This window comes from Natator depressus, chromosome 3 (assembly GCF_965152275.1).
Source record: "Natator depressus isolate rNatDep1 chromosome 3, rNatDep2.hap1, whole genome shotgun sequence".
Taxonomy (NCBI): domain Eukaryota; kingdom Metazoa; phylum Chordata; order Testudines; family Cheloniidae; genus Natator; species Natator depressus.
In genome coordinates, this window is record NC_134236.1 from 83,057,412 (window position 1) to 83,077,223 (window position 19,812).

At 44.6% G+C, this 19,812-nt stretch overlaps 1 protein-coding gene across 2 annotated transcripts in view; it reads right to left on the reverse strand.

Moving 5' to 3' along the window:
• SCML4 (Scm polycomb group protein like 4) overlaps positions 1–19,812 on the reverse strand; it is a 103,950-nt gene that overhangs the window by 27,332 nt on the left and 56,806 nt on the right. For both annotated transcript variants that reach the window (XM_074948196.1, XM_074948197.1), the window contains exons 3-5: positions 17,206–17,335; positions 13,452–13,652; positions 10,939–11,133 (exon numbers count right to left, since the gene is read on the reverse strand). In XM_074948196.1, the coding sequence (XP_074804297.1) occupies positions 10,939–11,133; positions 13,452–13,652; positions 17,206–17,335 (526 nt within the window). The remainder of the gene's footprint in view (positions 1–10,938; positions 11,134–13,451; positions 13,653–17,205; positions 17,336–19,812) is intronic.

Consider the following 19,812-nt stretch of genomic DNA (forward strand, 5'->3'; position numbering starts at 1 on the left):
TACTGGGCATGCACATGAGTTTCAATTTCAAATATAGCTCAAAGTGTTGGTCATTCCTGAGTTAAGTAAGAGAAGCCATTTATTCATGTCTGAATACTGATAACATCATAGCAGAATTTTCGGACACCTTCTCAATCCATCACTGAGTTACCAAACATACAATCATAGATGTTAGAGATCAAAAATATCTTCTGGGTCAAGTTCCTCCTCGGTGGAACTACATAGTTTTCAGTTCACTTCATCGGAAGTTAGTGGTTAGTCTCTAAGGTGCCACAAGTACTCCTTTTCTTTTTGCGAATACAGACTAACACGGCTGTTACTCTGAAACCCATAGTTTTCAGTGGATCTACACCAGGGGTGAATTTAACCTACTGGATCACTCTCTCCCTCTCCCTGCCAAAGATGGATTTATTCCCTGTTATACCTTTACTAGGGTTTTGTCCAGTTTCGTTTTAAAGGTTGCAAACAATGGGACTTCTACTGCTTGCAATGGGAGACTATCAACAACCTAACAGATCACTCTATAGGGAAACTTCTCTTGATACTGTATTTTAATTTTCTGTTACTTAACTTCACCTATTACTCCTACTTTATCCCCAGGTACCACCCTCAAGCATTCCTCTCCCTCCTTGGCATTTTTGAGAGACAAGTTCACAAGTAACAAATTACTCAAAATTTGCAGCTCTTGCTGCTCCTTCACCGAGTCACCACCTTAAATTTTATGTCCAGAAAGCAAGACTGTGTATAAAGGTCAATTTCTATTCCATCAAAATGAAGGGTTACAAATGACTTATCATTGTAACATAACACCCCCTCACTGAAATTCAGTCAATCGGTTCTTGAAAGGGGAGGGAGGTTGTGCGGGGGGTAATGTCATACCCCCTCTTTTCAGAGCTGCTGGTTGTGAAAAGAAAGAAAAGAGTCTGAGAATACAAATACTTTCCCCCTCTGCCCCAATTCAAGCACTGTGGTCAATCCACGCCCCCCCCCCCCCCGCCCCCCCAAAAAACCAAACCCAAACAACTTAAAGATTAAGCAAATGTTTTATATTAGATTTGGCTGTGGTTGGGTGGCTTGCACAGTGCCTTCATTCCCCCTTTGAATGTGAATGTAATATTTTATTTAGCATTTAAGGGATAATGTTCATGGTAGAGGAATATATGAGGCAATAAATGGCCTTTGCAGGTAATTAAACACTGAAGCCAAGCTGAAGCTACTGATAACCATAAAAGCCATTTATTCTGAGCATACGCTAAAACCATGAGCACTGTTCCTAGTGCATGACAGGACAAGATTTAACAAGCCACAACACTAGAAAGAGAAAACACTGTGTTTTTCGTGCCCTTTGAGGGTTTGAAATTTCTGTGCTTCTGTTTATTCAGTATCTCCTGTGTCACTTTGAGGACAAGATTTCCATAATAATTTAGATAGCAATAATATTCCTTAGCTCTTATACAGTGTTCTTCATCTACAATGCTCAAAGGGCTTTTCAAAGAAAGGTGAGAATCATCATCTTCATTTGACAGATGAGGACAGAGGCCCAGAGACATGAAGAAACTTGCCCCCAGTCAGCCAGCAGGCCAATGGCAGAGCCAGGGATAGAATCCTGTCTCCCAACTCCCACTCCAGTGCCCTTTCCACTGGACCAGACAACTACTTTGATTGCTATACCATGTTCTGTGCAAGGCTCACAGTGTGTTTACAAAGAGAGGAGCAATCCCTCCTCCTCCTTTGCAGCCAGTGAGAGGCCTTTTGCAGGGGAACTGGTATTGTTTTGCTAGTGCCTGATGTAGGCAGTACAATACAGGATGCGAACATCCCTTGCACAGTACAGATCTCTGCTCCATAGATATTTTTCCAGAGCATTGGCATGGCCAGGACTGGGAAAGTGTAAGGGCAAATTCAATAAGAACAAATGCAAAGTACTCCATTTAGGAAGGAACAGTCAGTTGCACACATACAAAATGGGAAATGACTGCTTAAGAAGGAGTACTACAGAAATAGATCTGGGGGTCACAGTGGACCACAAGTTAGATATATGAGTCAACAGTGTAACGCTGTTGCAAAAAAAGCGAACATCATTCTGGGATGTATTAGCAGGAGTGTTGTAAGCAAGACATGAGAAGTAATTCTTCCACTTTACTCTGCGCTGATTAGGCCTCAACTGGAGTATTTTGTCCAGTTCTGGGCACCACATTTCAGGAAGGATGTGGACAAATTGGAGAAAGTCCAGAGAAGAGCGACAAAAATGATTAAAGAAAACACGACCTATGAGGGAAGATTGAAAAAATTGGGTTTGTTTAGTCTGGAGAAGAGAAGACTAAGGGAGGACATGATAACAGTTTTCAAATACGTAAAAGGTTGTTACAAGGAGGAGGGAGAAAAAATGTTTTTCTTAACATCTGAGGATAGGACAAGAAGCAATGGGCTTAAATTGCAGCAAGGGAGGTTTAGGTTGGACATTAGGAAAAACTTCCTAGCTGTCAGGGTGGTTAAGCACTGGAATAAATTGCCTAGGGAGGTTGTGGACTCTCCATCATTGGAGATTTTTAAGAGCAGGTTAGACAAACACTTGTCAGGGATGGTCTAGATAATACTTAGTCCTACCATGAGTGCAGGGGACTGGACTAGATGACCTCTCATGGTCCCTTCCAGTCCTATGATTCTATGACTTTAAATCTGGAAGATTCACTGTTCACAGATCCTCCTATTCCTTCATTGGGGAGGAGAAAGATCGGCAGTGGCCACTCCAGCCATTGGGTGAAGTGAGGAATTGTCTCTTGCCCCTCATTTAAATGCAGCCACCCCCGGGGTGGAACACAGCAGTCGTTTGATAGCACAATACAACATAAGACAACAAGAGTAAACAAATTAAATATGCAGTTGAAAGTGGAGGGTGAATTTCAGGAAGCCAAACACAGCTGGCAGGTTTGAAAGTGGCTACTGGGGTTAATGCTCCAGATTTTATTAAAGGTGCCTTTGGAATATCAATGACCACATGTGGTCAGAACTTCATCCAAAACATGGTAACTCCAGAAGGCCAATGCTGCTTAACATTGCACCGGGTATTGGGTCAAGAATGACTCAGGGGGGAAATTGACACCTTCTGTTTCACCAGCACAACTTCCTCCAGTACACCTGGGAGTTCTTTGGCGATCACTCGTTCAAGTATTTACTTAAGCCTATACTCACTTCACATGTGACACCTAATGCAATCAGAACACAGAGTGATGTGGCTGTGGGACTTAGTAGTAGTAGTAGCCGTACTAATGCGGTGGCACCTGTGAGGCTCGAGAGGGCTAGAACCTGGGTTTGCTAGTCCTTTGGCAACTGCTGCATTCAAGCCACCCCTTGATAACTCTGGCAGTGCAGTGATAGACAGGCTGTGAGCCTTGTGGGCCCAAGAACTATAGGACAGGCTACCCATAAAGGACCTGACTAGCAGTGGTCCTGAGGTCCTTGATTGGTCGAGGCGTGCTAATTAAATCTGGCGGGGACACCAGGAAGTTGTCTGTGCAGCTAGGTGGATCCCCAGCCAGCGGCTGTGACAGACCCTGCTCCTTTGCCTTGTTTCTGATTCCTGGCCTTTGGTTCCAGCTCCGGTCTGATGCTTGGGTCTGGTTCCTGGGCTCTGGTTCTGACCCTCAGCTCTGGTTCTGGGCCCCTGACTCCAACTCCATCCACTCAGTCTGACTGCTCACACTCTGGCTGTGATAGTGCCCCAAGAAGGAGCAGGGCCCCGTTGTGCTAGGCCTTGTACACGCAGGAAGACATGATCTCTGCCCCAACGCCTCACAGTCTAATTCATGAGGCAACAAATGGTTGTAACAAACAGTATGGGTTATGAAGAAGGGAAGATGAGGGTAGCAATGCTAAGAATAGGCACAGGGGCTAGCTATGAATAGGGCCTCATGGTTCTGGGTTCTCAGACATTTAAAACATTGTACATGATATAGGCTTAAAAAAAAATATCAACAATTCCCACCAGGCCTTTATGTAGCCATTAATATTTGGCAGCTGACTGTGGGCACAAGTGAATAATACCTCAAGGGCAGGACTGAAAGGTGACTACTGCATGATGTCAGTGGATTAATATGACTAGACGCAATAGCAGAGTCTCCTCTCTCTTCTGTCGGTGTAAGTCAAGAATAACTGCCCTCAAGTCACCACATGGGTTACATTCATTGGCGCAAAGAGGCTAAAAGGCACACGCAGTTTTAAAATAAAGACCATCTAGATTCCAAACCGGAGAACAGAAACCATGAAAAGCATTGCTGCTTTGCACGATGTCCTATGGTGTTTTATTATGGGAATTTCACCTTCAATGTGAAATTCACCCAGGTGTAAAGGGCCTTGCATAATCCCTCTTCACTAAGTACGAGGAATTCTTATGATGAGTTCAAGGGGAGCAACAGCAGAAGTAGCTACGGAGGTGGGGAGAGGGATTGGTCTCTGCATTGCACATAACAGAGCGGGGTCTCTGTACTGACCCTGCTGCATAGATGCAGAAGGAGGGGTTAGTAGCTGGCCAGAGGAAGGTTCATAAGACACAGGAGTACACAAATTCAGCAGGCCAAGCTTTGCTCCTACTTACACCAGTGTAAATTTGGAGTTATTCTATTGATGGCAACGGAGTGGTTGAGGATTCACACTGCTGTAAGTGGGAGTAGTAGTTGGTCAATTGGCTCTTTGTAGGTAGCATGACCAGATGTCCTGATTTTATAGGGACAGTCCTGATATTTGGGGATTTTACTTATATAGGCTCCTATTACCCACCACCCCCTGTCCCGATTTTTCACATTTGCTATCTGGTCACCCTATTTGTAGATGTGGCATGAAGGGGCTGGGGTCACTTATCCAGTTCACAGACTGGAGTAGCAGCTGCATTTCAGCTCCATTCGCTGGCTAAGGGTTGACAGGGTAGTCTTCATCACACCCAACGTCCCTCCTACACTTCATAGGCTTTATGTGGGTAAAGTCAATTTCTCATTAAATGCTTTTATGTATTTTCTGATCCTGGACAATAATCTTGTGAATGAGTTTCCAAAACCAATAATAACTGACTGTAGCAAGGATATATACACTGAGGTATTTATAGAGTACAGTATGTGCCACCTCATTCCATCAAAATGCCGACTTAACAGAAGCACAAGAACAGGAACATGTACCATGCATCGATTCCTCGGTTTCACCAAAATCCTGTGTGTGCCAAGCTTTCACTGTATTTCCTGGAGCATATGGCTGAATGGGATTGGGCTGCATTGCAGTTCCATAGGAAAGTAATCTTTTCACTTATAACAATGACATAACATGCTGGCACTATATGGATTCCTCATGCTATGAAGCGCCAAAATAATCCCTTCAGTGGCTCATCATTGTCCACTTACCCCACACAGAACAGAGCCTGATCTACAATGATTGCATTTGCAAAGGGGGTAGCATGGCTGGAATAGATTCTGCCATTCGCACTCAGGCTGAGTAGTACCAGGAAATGAATGGGACCAGTAGCACAGTAAGCTGCTATTCAACGTGAGTAAGGATGGCAGAATCTGGCTCATAGTTCATCAGTCAGAACAGAGCCAGTGCTAGGCATAAGCAGACTAAGCAATGGCTTAGGGCCCCGAGCAGCTCAAGGGGACCCCCTATTAATTATTAGTATGTGTTGTGTATGTGGGGGAGGGGGGAAGGCAAAAATATTCCGGCTTAGGGCCCCCATAGGCTAGCACCGGCACTGGCAGAAACCATGGCCACACTACATAAACAACCCCCCGTCCTGGTGGTGGCTGGCTAAAAACCAAAACATTATCCTGAATGCCTAAGAAAAAAATATTTGAGAAACAAAACTACATGTGCTAATCAATCATTCTTAGAACGCTGGATTCAAAGCTACATTGCCACTCGTCACATCTGCAGTGCAAATACTGTAGGCATGGCGGGGTGGGGGAGTGGGGTGGGGAGCGGATGATGTTTCTTATAAGTTGCTCACTCCTAAAAGGCTGAAAGTGATTGATGTGAAGCTGATATTAGCCATTCCAAACTAATAGCGCCAGGTTGATGTATAATAGTGCTATGCTCTGTCAGATTCGCGTGTCGCATGGCAAGCACCTGACTTAATGTGACTTCAGATGAAAAATGAAGGTAGTGGAATAGTCATTGGTTATAGAACCTTTCACCTCCAGTTCACTTGTTCCAATCCAAACCAGGCTGTTAGTGACAGAGACTTGTTACCACCTGGTGTCTCTTCCTCGTGAAATGAGAGGGCTGACTCAGTCCAGTTCCCAGTAGGCAGATCTCCACATTACAAAAACCAGCATCACAATCAGACCCCCTTAGTGATAGCATAAGCAGAGAGGCTAAGGACTGCATGGACGCGAGATTCTCTCCCCTTGAATTGGTGCCTCCAAGCCAGAAGAAGTGATTGGATGGGTCACTGTGGGGAACCTCACACTGCTGCTGCCCCGCCAGTTCGGTAGCTAACGATAAGCGTTCGCTTCCCAGTTCTGTTCACCTGGCATCTTTCATAAGCATTAACTGCACTTTAAAAATGAAAGGAAAAATCATGTCGGTGACAGAGCAATGACTGCCCCCAATAGTCTAACACGCGGATTGGCAACCTTTGGCACGCGGCCCGTCAGGGAAAGCCGCTGGCAAGCCAGGATGGTTTGTTTACCTGCAGGGTCTGCAGGTTTGGCTGATCGCAGCTCCCACTGGCTGGGGTTCCCTGTTCCAGGCCAATGGGGGCTGCGGGAAGTGGCGGCCAGCACATCCCTCAGCCGCACCACTTCCCGCAGACCCATTGGCCTGGAACAGTGAACCGCAGCCAGTGGGAGCTGCCATCGGCTGAATCTGTGGACGCTGCAGGTAAACAAACTGTCCTGGCCCGCCAGCAGATTTCCCTGATGGGCCGCATGCCAAAGGTTGCTGATCCCTGGTCTAACAGATCATGACAGGAGGTGATATGAGATCACTACGGCATTCCCATTGCAAAATTCACTGATGTTGATAGTCGTGTTAGGAAAATACTTTTGAACAAACTGAGGCTTGGAATTGTGGCTTCCAGGGGATTTTCTATGCTGCCTTTTGACATGTTATGACATTTGCACAAGGTGAGGTACAGGAGAATCAGCCTGTAATTGACACTCAATTTAATCATAAGTGTAAGTTCTGTCTCATTTTATTTCTGTTAACCTTATGAAAAAGAAATTCTTTCTCCTCTTGGGGCTATTCACTCAGAACAGCATCATGATCTACTCCGCAGTCAGAATGTGCAGCCAGCTTCTGAAGTGACACTCTTCATTGACTGCCAATTGAGCACCAAGGCCAACACGCGTTCAGGGTGAAAAATGGCACTACAAATAACCCTTCAGTGATGGCAGATTATGGTCAAGGTGTTTTGTCAGTCATTTAGAATGAGAAATTCTCTACCATTACAGGCCAAACATCCCAAACTGGATGCCTAACCTTTGGCTCCTGAATCCACGTTTAGGCGCATGATTAAAAGTGGCCTCATGTTCAGAGGAGCTGAGCCCTCCAGTTCCCACTGATTTCCCACCTACCCGGCTCTCATCATTGTAGCTTACGCTTCTCTGTATGTTGCTTTTCCTGCTACGCCCCTTTGGTGTGTAAATGACACTCATTTGACACACCCACTGACTTGATGCATTTACATTCCTTTACTACTTGCACTTGTTTTCTGCACCCACTATGTCTGATGTGTCAGTTATACCACCACTAAATTTGGCTCAGAACCTTCTGTGGGAGTTGCACCTGTTTACAGCTGGTCTGAATTTGGTGCTCATAGCTATACTCAGATTGGCCACAGGTACGGTTCACATGGGACATCAGAGGAGACTTTGCAGAGCTGGCTTTGGGAAGGATGAGAGGAACTTTGCTAGTGCAGGTAAAGACAAAGGGAAGCAGGCTCTGTAAAGCCACTACGTTCCCGGCCCCATGCAGGTGGGAGGGGGAATGGAATGGGGAGGGCATAGCTGTGCTGTTGAATGCACGTGGCACGCTGTATAGACCTTGCAGTTTACTCTCTCCCTCCAGAGGGAGTGGATCCAGAGGGAGAGCATAATTCTCTCAGTCACAGGTTCCCTCCCAGGCTGCTCCTGAAGCAATGTAACAGCATGCTGCCCCTTACTCTGGCCTTGTGGCAAAGCCGTGACTGAACCCTATATCTAATGCAGCCAGTGTATTCCGAAATAGCGGCTACACAATGACATTGTAAAGGAGATGCAGAGAGTACAAAATAGTCCCATCTAATGAACTGTAGCCTTCCATCAGAAACAGACTTACCACACAAAGCCTCCAGGCACATGTCCTCAACTACTATACAAATGTCCAGGCTTCACAGATACATTAGGGGTGCTGGAAATGCCTTATTCTGAGCAGGACAATACAACTTTTCAATGTTTGGTTTCCTAATTCTCTTCCCCCATAACATGTGGCTTCAGAGTGAGATGACAGCTGGATCAGTTTTCCAGAAAAGTCTGCTCCTGCAGGGATTGTGCGCCCCAAACTCCCACTAGCATGGTGTGTAAAGAAGGCAGGGTTAGGGTCTTCCGGATGAATGAGTGATTTGGGGATCATAACTGTGGCCACTATAGCATTCTCCTCACAATTGCAGACAAGTAACTCCCATGAAGTGTACACCATCAACAGGAGAATGTGCTCCCAAACCAATAATGTTCTTGTTAATAAAAGGAAAGAAAAATAATCTATGCCATGAAAAAGGATTCAGATGAACTGTAGATTCAAAGCCTGGTCTTTCCATCTTCCTGAAGGCTGCTGCTTACAAATGTAATGTCCTTTCTCTCCTGTGATACCAATCAGCCACTCCTCCTCTTTCAAATCTTTCAAATTTTCAAAATCTGTGATGTATTGATGGATTGAGGACTGTGCTAGAATTCCAAGCTATTGCTTTAAGACAGAGGGGGTGGGGTGTTCCTCAGTCATGCTTGCAGCCTACAGGACTCTGTAGCATAGTGGGTGTGATCAGAGTCAGTTTGAAAAGAGACAGCTTAAAGCAAGTTGTGCCTTTTTGTTTTAGGGAGCAGCAGGTTTTATTTCTCTGTTTTGGATTTCTTGTCTGTTCTGAATTGTAAGGAATAAAGTAGTGTTACATTGCAACCTTCCAGCAGGAGTATCCTATGTTTTTATTTAATTTCTCTCTTTGTAGGCTGTGAAACATAACAGCTCCCTTAAAACACACAGCATCTGCAAGACCTAGCAACATTAAATCATCAAGCATTTTGTGTGTGTGTGTGTGTGTGTGTGTGTGTGTGTGTGTAAGAGAGAGAGAGAGAGAGAGAGAGAACACTAAAAGTGCATTGCTTGATGTTTTGGCTTTCAATGCATGGTTTGTTTGGTCTATATCTGCTTTAGATTGTAAGGTGCAGAGACCTTCCTTTTTTTCTGTTTGTACAGCACTGAGCGCATTGCCTGTGCTCAGCACATAATAAACCAAATCTTTTAAAGAATCACAAATCCAATCTAGATTTATACTCATTGGGTAGATCTAAAAGTGAGAGAAGTTGGAGCCTGATTCTGATCTCAGTTTACCACTATGTAAATCCAGAATAGTCTGCTAAGGTAATGGCATTACTCTGGAGTTATAGTAGGGTAACTAATAGGAACCTGGCCCAACGTGTTGGATTGCTTACAAACTGCCACAAGCTACATACAGAATAGCTTTCTTTCCTGGTCTGAGTGAGGGGTAACTAACTATTGGAGCAATTTACCAAGGCCTGTGGTGGATTCTCCATCACTGGCAATTTTTAAATCAAGATTGAATGTTTTCATAAAAGATCTGCCGTAGGGATTAGTTTGGGGGAGTTCTACGGCCTGTGTTCTACAGGAGGTCAGACTAGATGATCACAGTGGTCCTTTCTGGGCTTGGAATCTACGCGCGTTATCTTCTGGCTTAGCACTGAAAAGCCCACCTTTCATTCCACAGGAGGTATAAAGTTCCTTATTCTAAAATAAAAACTCTCTCTAAGCACAAGCCTATGGACATACTGGGTGAAATCCTGGTCTTATGTAAATTCATGGAAAAATTCCCATTGACTTCAACAGGGTCAGAATACCACGCATCGGCTGTGAGGACGCTGGGATTTCTGGACCTGTAACTCCCAACAGGTGACACTCTGGAGCAGTTACACTACATCTAAGCCCTGTCTACACTGCAGCCTTCACCCTTGCTTCCATCTGTGAAGCTGCACTCACTGGGTATTATGGGTTTAAAAAATCCTGGTCTAGACAAGTCTGAAGTACAGATCCTTTGCACGGCCCCACAAAACATATTGCTGCCTTGCATGTAGTGCTGGGTAGGCCACATTCTTTCGAGAATCAGTTGCAAAACAAAGTAGTTTTAAGAAGAAACACTCACATAGCTAATTGCTGAAACATAATATTCCAGAATGTACATTATTAATTATGGTTGTTATTTCTTATTTGCATTGTGGTAACACCCAGGGGCCCAAGTCAGGATCGATAATGCACAAACACATAATAAGAGACCATCAAAGAGTTTAAGCTTTAAATGAAGACAAGAAGCAACAGACAGGTATAACAAACAATCAGAGGGCAGGGAGTCTGAGGTTGAACGGGGATAGCAAGCACATGGTAGCTAGTGTCAGGTCACTGAGGTGAAAAGTGAACACATAAGATAGATTACTGTAGTCCCTACTGCCCATCAGCCAAGCCATTATCAGCTGGGAGTTTCCCATAGGTGTCATGAGAGCACTGGGTATACTAGAAATGAGCTAGTGGTCTGACTATCTGAAGCTTTGCTGTATAGCGAGCTGCTTCCTTTGCTGGAGAAATGGCCTCTAGACGAGAACCAGAAGTCCATTAGCAAACCCAGGGCTCCAGGAGGACAGCCTCATTTTCACTGGTCCTCCTCACATCTTTAACAGTAGTTGAATTGAAACCCACCTGACTCCAGTCTTCCATTCTCATACTGCGCTGGGTTTCCAGAGGTGCTGCTATACTGTGGGAAAGGCTGATTACTGAAGAGATTGTCACACAGTAGGCTGCGGCAGAGCTTCTTGAGGAAGCGCAGGACATAGCCAATGCTGTTCACTACTGGCAGGCTCAGGAGGTGCTGCTTCCCATCAAACGAAGCAGAAACTGAAAAGCAAGTGAGGACAATTCAGTACACTCAACGATGCATGGGAGCAAAACAGTTTGAGAGGTCTTTTTAATGGCATATGAAAATGGTTCCAGGCAATGTTTGTTTTGGTTGCATAGAATATTTTCCATAGAGAGGGATCTGAACCACAACCCTAGATCCAGATCCACATTTTGCAGCTGACCCTGACCTCTGTAACGATCTAATCTCAAACACTAGTCCTGCCAGGACTTTGATGAAGATCGGATCTGAAGACAAACTTTGTGGCTCAAGTAGTGGAAAGTGGGGTGTGTGACTGGGAAGCATTTGAAGAAAATATTTATGTAAAGGAGTTAGGCTGGAAGGACGTGAAGTCTACAGCCTGAAATTGTGTTGGAAGCCTCACTCAACTTCCTGTCAGAAGGAGGCAAGTGGGTGGTGAGCGAATGAGGATATGGTGGTGAGCGAATGAGCGAATACTTCCTGGATAAGGGCTTCAAGTCTCCTAGATCCAGGAAGTTCATCTGCTGAGATGACTCCAAGCAAAGGGTGAAGGTTCCCACTCTGCTTCCTGCTGGAAGGATTCATGTTCCTCGATGCTTCTTACTGGGAGTGGGAGATTATGGGCCAGATCCTCTGCTGATGTAAATCAACATAGCTCCATGGACTTCAATGGAGTTGTGTCAATTTATATCAGCTGAAGTTCTGAACCAATATCATTTTTTAAGAGTAGAAACAGCTGATGGTCAGTCCTGATGGTCACTCCTGTCCCTTGTCTGTTGCTGCTGGAAGGGAATCGGAATAAGGTTTTCAGCTTTGGTACTTGAGTTTGATTCTAATTCAGAAGACCTGAGTCCAATGAATTTTGCAGTCCTGGCCCACGGGGCGATTCCCCTCAGTAATGTTAATGAGAATCGTGCTCACGCAAGGAGAGAAGAATAAATGAACCGTAGAAACCTCACACTACACTGCACGGCTCACTGCTGATTTGCATGTTTTCAGGAAGGAGTTAGAATAATTTTCTGAGTGTATCTGGTGTCTCTCAAGAAAGCTGTAGCTGGAGTTAGAGTGCCCAAGGGGAAACAAAAGGAGTAGAGAGGAATCATTAAGTGCTGCCCATCAGGACAGAGCTCTAGGTCACAAAGCGGAGGGAGAGTCTCAGTGATAGGGCAAAGCTGGGGTGGTCCTTGCTATGCAGGTTGGACTGGATTCTGAGTGATTTCAACCTTACTGCTTGCTTGCAGCTCTCTATCTTCAGGAGCTCATTTGAAAATTATTATTTTTATTTTATTCCGTTGTTCCAAAGCTGTAACCCAAACCTCCTGCTATATAAAAAATATTCATGCTAAGCCTTCAGTTCACAGTGATCTCCACCCTTAGCTGCCCCAGACATGGGCCCAAATTCTATTCCCTATTCTTCATTGGGGTTCCATGGGTGTAGCTGAGAGCAGATCTGGCCCATCGATTGTACACAGAGGGCAATCTTGTACCATTGAAGTCAATGGGTGTTTTACCTAGGAGTAGTATTTGACTCAGCCATAACGCATATAGCTTAAGCAAATGGATAATGCTGTGTGTCACTGTACAATTAAATTTAATACACAGCCCATGTTAGTCCAATCCTTTTGTTTCCCCTGTACTGCTTCTTTTCCCACTGTTTCATTAAAAAAAACTTCTTGAACCAGGAAAAAAGTGAGAAGACAAAAGGAAACTAATTTAAAATGAGATAGGAAATTGAAGTGCTTTTGATATTTGATTTTTACTGGCTGCTTTGTTGGGCCAAACAAGTGACATTTTCAAACACATGATGTGTTCTGTCAATATCAAGAACTAGGCTGTGTAATCATAGAATATCAGGGTTGGAAGGGACCTCAGGAGGTCATCTAGTCCAACCCCCTGCTCAAAGCAGGACCAATCCCCAACTAAATCATCCCAGCCAGGGCTTTGTCAAGCCTGACCTTAAAAACCTCAAAGGAAGGAGATGCCACCCCCTCCCTAGGTAATCCGTTCCAGTGCTTCACCACCCTCCTAGTGAAAAAGTTTTTCCTAATATCCAACCTAAACCTCCCCCATGCAACTTGAGACCATCACTTCACAGCATTCCAAAAACAGATCCTGTAGTCTCCTGTGCCAATATACTGTATGCCTGGGGCCTAATTCTAATCTCAAGTCTGTACAATTCCATTGACTTCAGTAGAGTTACTCCTAACGTCTATGGATGGAAATGAGGCTGGCCCAATGATCTGAATAACGCTGATATGACCTTGAGATTTAAAAGAAAGGTTATGATTTTATAGCACTTTCAGATTTATTGCAAAGTCTTTTTAAAATGTTTTACCTGACACCATCTCGCCTCCATAGCCCTGCTTGACAAGCGAGAAGACAGTCTTTTGCTGATGTGCGCAGTCAATGCATGCCTGCACTGCTTGCTGGAGGACCATGGAAGGTCTTTCAGGCCCAAAGTGATCTGGAAGCTGTTGCACTTTTTTCCTGTCGAGGTATGGCCCCATGTTTGCCTGTTTGTTGACGTAAATGCACACTGTAGACACAAAATCCCAACACAGTTGTTAAAAGATATTCACATCACAACCAACCCTGTTTTCTGGTTTTGTATATTTCATGATATTTAATTAAGAGCCCTTTCCAGTGTGAAATATCATGATGCGCAGTGACACAATTGACTAAATGCTGCTGGTTTTACTCCCATTGGATGAGTAAAGCAAGCAGAAATTGGCCCTGTATATATTTGGATAAGTGATGACAAGTCACCTGCAATTAAGGAAGTTCCTGAAAAACGGCTGAGTCATGTACAATACTAAAACCATCATGCTGTGCCAAGTTCCGTCTTTGTGCCAGCTCACAGGGACTGTCACAGACTCCTGAGCTCAGACTCCTTCTGCTTCTACCTGATTGTGTCATATGACCAACGACACTGTGAAAAGTTTCTCACTTGGAGTGAAATTAAGCCTGGAGTTTAGAAGCCCCACAGGAAGGCCCTCTGCACCATTTTAAGATCTGCAGTGGGGCTGTGTATGGGAAAGAGGGTGAGGGCAAGCTAGAAATGTGATCTGTACACCTCAGTGGTCCTGCATGCAAGCCTCAGAAAGGTGGTCGCTAGGGGCGATTTCTGGGCAGAGTGCGGGGCCAACTAGGCCCCAGGACTGTGCACACAAATTGCTATCCTGCAACAGGCACTGTCTGGGAGATTTACGTGTTGAGCCTTTCTGAAGCAGAAGTGAAGAGACCTGCGGACTGGGCTGCCTCCAAGCTCCTCAGGAGCCATCATACCCTGCAAAGGCAGAATAGTTCACTCCACACACTCAGCTGCCTCCATCCCAAGCCTTCAGAGAAGCGAGGGCGAAAGTTTGCCCCTATATTGTAAACGTTTTGAATAGAGAAGTAGAGAATAAGGATAACAGTAATGGGATGGGTAGCTCCCCAACAGAGGGCGCTGCTGGGACTAAACCTGTGTGTAGGCAGCCACACGTTGAAGCGTCCTGCAGCACCGTTTTGTAAAATGGTTTATAATGGAGTTAGGGGCCCCAGCTATACCAAGGTAATGCTTGTTAGCAGCTGGCTAGCAGGAACCTTGTTTAAGCATGCGGGAGGTTATCTCAGTTTCCGGGTGACTATCGATGAGCCCGTGGTGAGTAAGACCAGGCCTGGGTAAGTCTAAAGTAAGATATATTGTAATAGCTGACTGAGTGTGCTGGAGTTCTGATCTTCCAGGCAATATAACATCATCGTCTGACAGAAATCGGGTCTGTGACAACAAATATCAAACATAGCGGAGGACATGGTGACAGCTGTGTAATGTTGGAAGGAATGTACAGTTTGCATCACCCTAATGAAAATCTAGTGCTAATGTCACAGTGCACTCTAACGGTTATGATATAGCCACTCGTACTGAACAACAGGAAGGACTCCAGCAATAAATCCTGGGCAAATATGAATATAATAGCAATAATACTTAACACTACATAGTGCTTTATATCTTCACAGTGCTGTACATAGAAAGATGCAATATAGTTAAAAATATAAGCAGGGTGTATGAGCTATGGAGAGCTCTTAGACTATAGATTTACTAATCAAATACAACATAAGATATAATACAGAGGTCCCCAAACTTTTCAGGGTCGCGCCCCACTTTAACCCTGTGCATGCCCCCTCTGGAGCTGGGGCTGGGAGCAGGGCTGTGGCTCCTGGGAGGAGGGGGGCCCACAGAGAGGGATAAGGGGTCCGTGGCCAGGGCTGAGGCTGGAGGTGGGGTCAGGGCTGGGAACAGAGCCCTGGCCAGGGGCCGAGGCTGGGGGTGGGGCCAGGAGCGGGGCTGTGGCCGTGTGTGAGCTGTGGCTGGGCCATGGTCGAGAGCTGAGGCTGGGGTAGGGCCTGGAGCTGGGGCCGCAGCTGGGGGTGGAGCCAGAGCAGAGCTAGCAGAAGAGCAGGACTGGGTGGCACTCCCTCTCCACCCTCCATGGGGGCTGGCCCAGGCCCCGCCGTACCCCCCACAAAATGTTCATCCACCATTGGGGAACCTCTGATAGAACAGAACATCAAGACTCGATTTCTATCTGTGTTTGTGTTTCTGAATTTGACTCTGGGATCTGTTTCATTTGCCTAAAACTAGATTTGGTCATTTGCAGCACCCAATTCTTGGTCATAAGAATGAATAAGAAGGATCTGGTGGCAGGAGGCGTCTCCTGGATAACATTTAGTCTCCTAACACTCAAGAGACTTAGAGGGAATTTTTCAAAAGGGCCTAAATCATTTAGGAGCTCAAGTTTCATGAACTCTGTTCCCAGCAATGCCACAGACTTGAAGAAGTCACTTCACCGTTGGGCCTCACCTTAGCCTCCTGTAAATTAGGAATAGCAATATCTATCTCACCAGGGTATTGTGAAGCTCTGTTATTTAATATATGTAAAGCACTTTGTGATCCAGAATGTAAGGAATTAAATAAGTGCAAAATATTATATTCTTATTAGAATGCTACCAAAGAAGAAGGGAGATTTTTCCTTTGCATGCCTGAGCTAAGGAGGATTTTGGGTTTTGTTTATATCTAGCATTATCAAACCTGTTTCTGTATCAAAGTCTCAGGATAAATCCACCCTCCTCCAAATTATGGGCTGATTCTCCTCTCACTTATGTGACTTAAATGGTTACTTCTGATAACTCGAACGTCAGTGGGAAGAGAATCAGGCCCTTATTTTCCATAAATCATTAAACCTTGTCAGATAGAAAGGGCCAGACCCTCAGCTGGTATAAGTCCGCGAAAGTGACTTTGATGGACCAATGCTGATTTACACCAGCTGAGACTCTCACCCAGAGTCCTTAGATCACATTCCTCCCTCTCCAATAAATGTAAGTTTCTTCTTTTCCCAAAATTAAGTTCACACTACACCACTGATTCCGGTTATTGCTTCATCAATGCCAGTGCAACTTTGATATTAGAAATGCAAGTGCACGGGAGAGGCTGATATATTTATTCATGGAGAATAGGTTTGAGATCTGTTCCAAACCTGGATTAAAAACACAGAAGCAGGACTTCTATATATGGGCCTGAGTCTCCACTTCTCTGTACCTTGTATAGGTATTCACACCTATTCAAAGGGTGTATAAAATGCTACAAAATTAGAATGATATTGTTTTACCTGAACTTTGCACAGGTGGAAATGACTATACAAAGTGCAGTGCAAAGGAGAATCAGGCCCACTGACTCTCTTAGCCAACCCTCAGACTACTCAGTCAAAATGTACACGTAGGTGCTGGAACTAGGGGTGCCTCCCCCCCGGCTTGAAGTGGTTTTCATCAAACACAGTGTTTACAGTTTGTTTCAGTGGCTCTCAGCACCCCCACTGCACAAATTGTTCCAGCACTCCTGAATGTACAGTCTTATAAAAAGTTACAGCTCACAAGGCAACATGCTCCATCTCTGCTCTGTGTGTTTAGCAATCAGTTTAGTTGGCAAACGTACTAAATCCTTCAGTCTGCATTTTTCAGGGATTAAGTTTGTTTTAGAAAGCACAAATATCTGACTATCAAACTACTGTACCTTCCCACTGCTTTGCAATGCGGCATTTGATTCAACATACCAGTGAGAGCTTGTGGGGCAGCTGAATTGGGTATTGTAGCTGCATCCTGAGGGATTGAACTAATATCAGGTTCTGGTGTGCTTCTTGGAGGAGAGATTGCTAAAGGAGTCATCAGAACACGCGACTTCAGCTGCAAGACATAACCAATTTGGGTAATGAAAATATATACAGTGCATTTTATTTTTATCCCTCACATTTCACTTCCACTGAACTCCCACTTATTAGCAATTTGCTCTCGCATCATTTTACTTCCAGCCAAGAGACTCCTTTCACTCTTTGAAAGATAATGGACTAAAAGAAACTGACATTGATTTGCAATGAGCAGTAACACTTTAAGTAGCATTATAGTATTATACCCCCACTGTGTACTTATTTACACTTGAGTAAAGTGGGTATAAAATCAAACACATTGCAATGGGGCATTTTACACACACTCTACTCAGGTTTAAATAACTAGCCGAGGCTCAAAGCAGCAGAGAATCGGGCTCTTTTTCTACATAGTAAATTAGGGCCAAGTTTTGCTCTCAGTTACACAAGTGTAAATCTGGTGCAAAACTCAATGACTCAAGTGGGGCTAATGAAAATGGGATTTGACTCTTAACATGGTTTACGGGTTAGTATCATGTTTTTACTATCTAGTAAATGTCAGTTGCTATGTAGTTACACTTAGTAATCCTGCTAACTTGTGGTATGATTTTGAGACAAAGAGTTCATCTACACAGCAAAACAAGAACTGCCGCAGTGAGTCTCAGAGCCCAGATCAACTGACTCTGGCTCACAGGTCTCACACTACAGGGCTAAATGTAGCAGTGTAGATGGTCAGGCTTGGACTGGAGCCTGGGCTCTGAAGACTGGCAAGGGGAGAGGGGGTTTTTGCTGTGTAGACATACCCATAAGCTCTGTGAGTATTTACCGTGTAATAATACGGTGCGATTACCCTGCCAATGTCGATCCAATCAAATGATGGCTGGTTGCCTTGTAATTAAAGAGTACTGGCATGATGATATATGGGCCCTGAAAGCATCACCCTCATTTTTTCTTTTGGTATAGTGATAAGCTTCAAGAGCACATGACTGAATATTGGCTATTCTCCAGCACACGAAACGCTGCATTCCACATTCTACATCTGCCAGTTCAAGATCTTCTTCTTACAACTGATTTTTCTTTGTTTTTAATGGACAAACTACAGAATGCTAGAGAACAATGGTTTGGGGAAAATTAAACAGCTTTAACGTCCATACTCATTATAAGGGATGTCGCTGCCTACGAACCTTCACCCAAACCAGCGAATGTGTGCAAAGAGTCCTTTAGGCTCTACGGAAGTCGGTACCATTAGCTGCAACCCCAAACCATGACCAAGATCTTGTGGAGAGACAGACACTCTTTGATAAAGACTTGTCTTGTCCAACAATTTATTGGTAAGACAGGTATCTGCCAATGGTTGCAAGTGCTTAAAACAGCCACCACTTTGTTTCATCATGGTGGTGAAAACAGCTGGATCAGGAGTCTGATCCGAAATCCACGGAACTCAATAAGAGTCTTTCCATTGTATTTCATGGACTTTGGATCATGCCCCAAATACAGACTCATTCCAATTATTGCTTCAGCATCTCTTGAGCTCAGTTGTGTAATAATACCATCATCTAGCTCTTCTAGTGCGCTTTTCGTCAGTAGGTCTCAAAGCACTTTACAGAAGAGATCTGTATTATTCTCATTACTTCCTCACACAGCATACAACCATCCTGTGGAACTCGTTGTCAGGGATGTTGTGAAAGCCAAAAGTATAGCTGGGTTCAAAAAAGAATTAGATCACTTCATGGAGGATAGTTGCATCAATGGCTATTAGCCAAGATGGCCAGGGATGCAACCCCATGCTCTGGGTGTCCCTCTGTCTGCTAGCAGCTGGGACTGGATGACAAGGAGTGGATCACTTGATAATTGCCCTGTTCTGTGCATTCCCTCTGAAGCACCTGGCATTGGCCACTGCAGATGACAATTTACAGGGCTAGATGGACCAGCAGTCAGCACTAGGATGGCTGTTGTTACAGCTGAGAAAACCGAGGCACAGAAAAGGGAAGCAACTGGCCCACAGTCACCCAGCAGCAGAGCTACGTTGAACCCATGTCTCCTGAATCCCAGGCCAGGGATTTATCCACTAGGCCACACCACCTCCCTTAGAAGCAAATACTTTTGTTCTCAATAAAAAAAAACAACTTCCTGTTGCAGTTGGAGCAATTTCTGTTGGAACTATCTACCTGACCCAGCCTGCCATACAGCCAATCACCCCTCCTTAAAACACACTTCTTCATGAGGTTTCTAAAACCTAGTCTTGCTCCAGAATGCTTGATACGATATATACCTAATAAAATCAAATCTAAACTTCATCACTGTGCTCTTTCTTGTACCCCAGCCCCCTCCGTTGTCTGATTAGATTGTGAGCTCTTTAAGGCAGGGACTTCATCTCCTTGCTAGCTGGAAAGAGACAAGAGACTCATTTGTGGTACTATAGAACAATAATACTACTGCGATTACTTTTCATTCAGCCTTACTGTGAAGACACAAAGCAAAAGCCCCTGCGTTTGGTATACTTAGTGGCCCTTGGTGCAA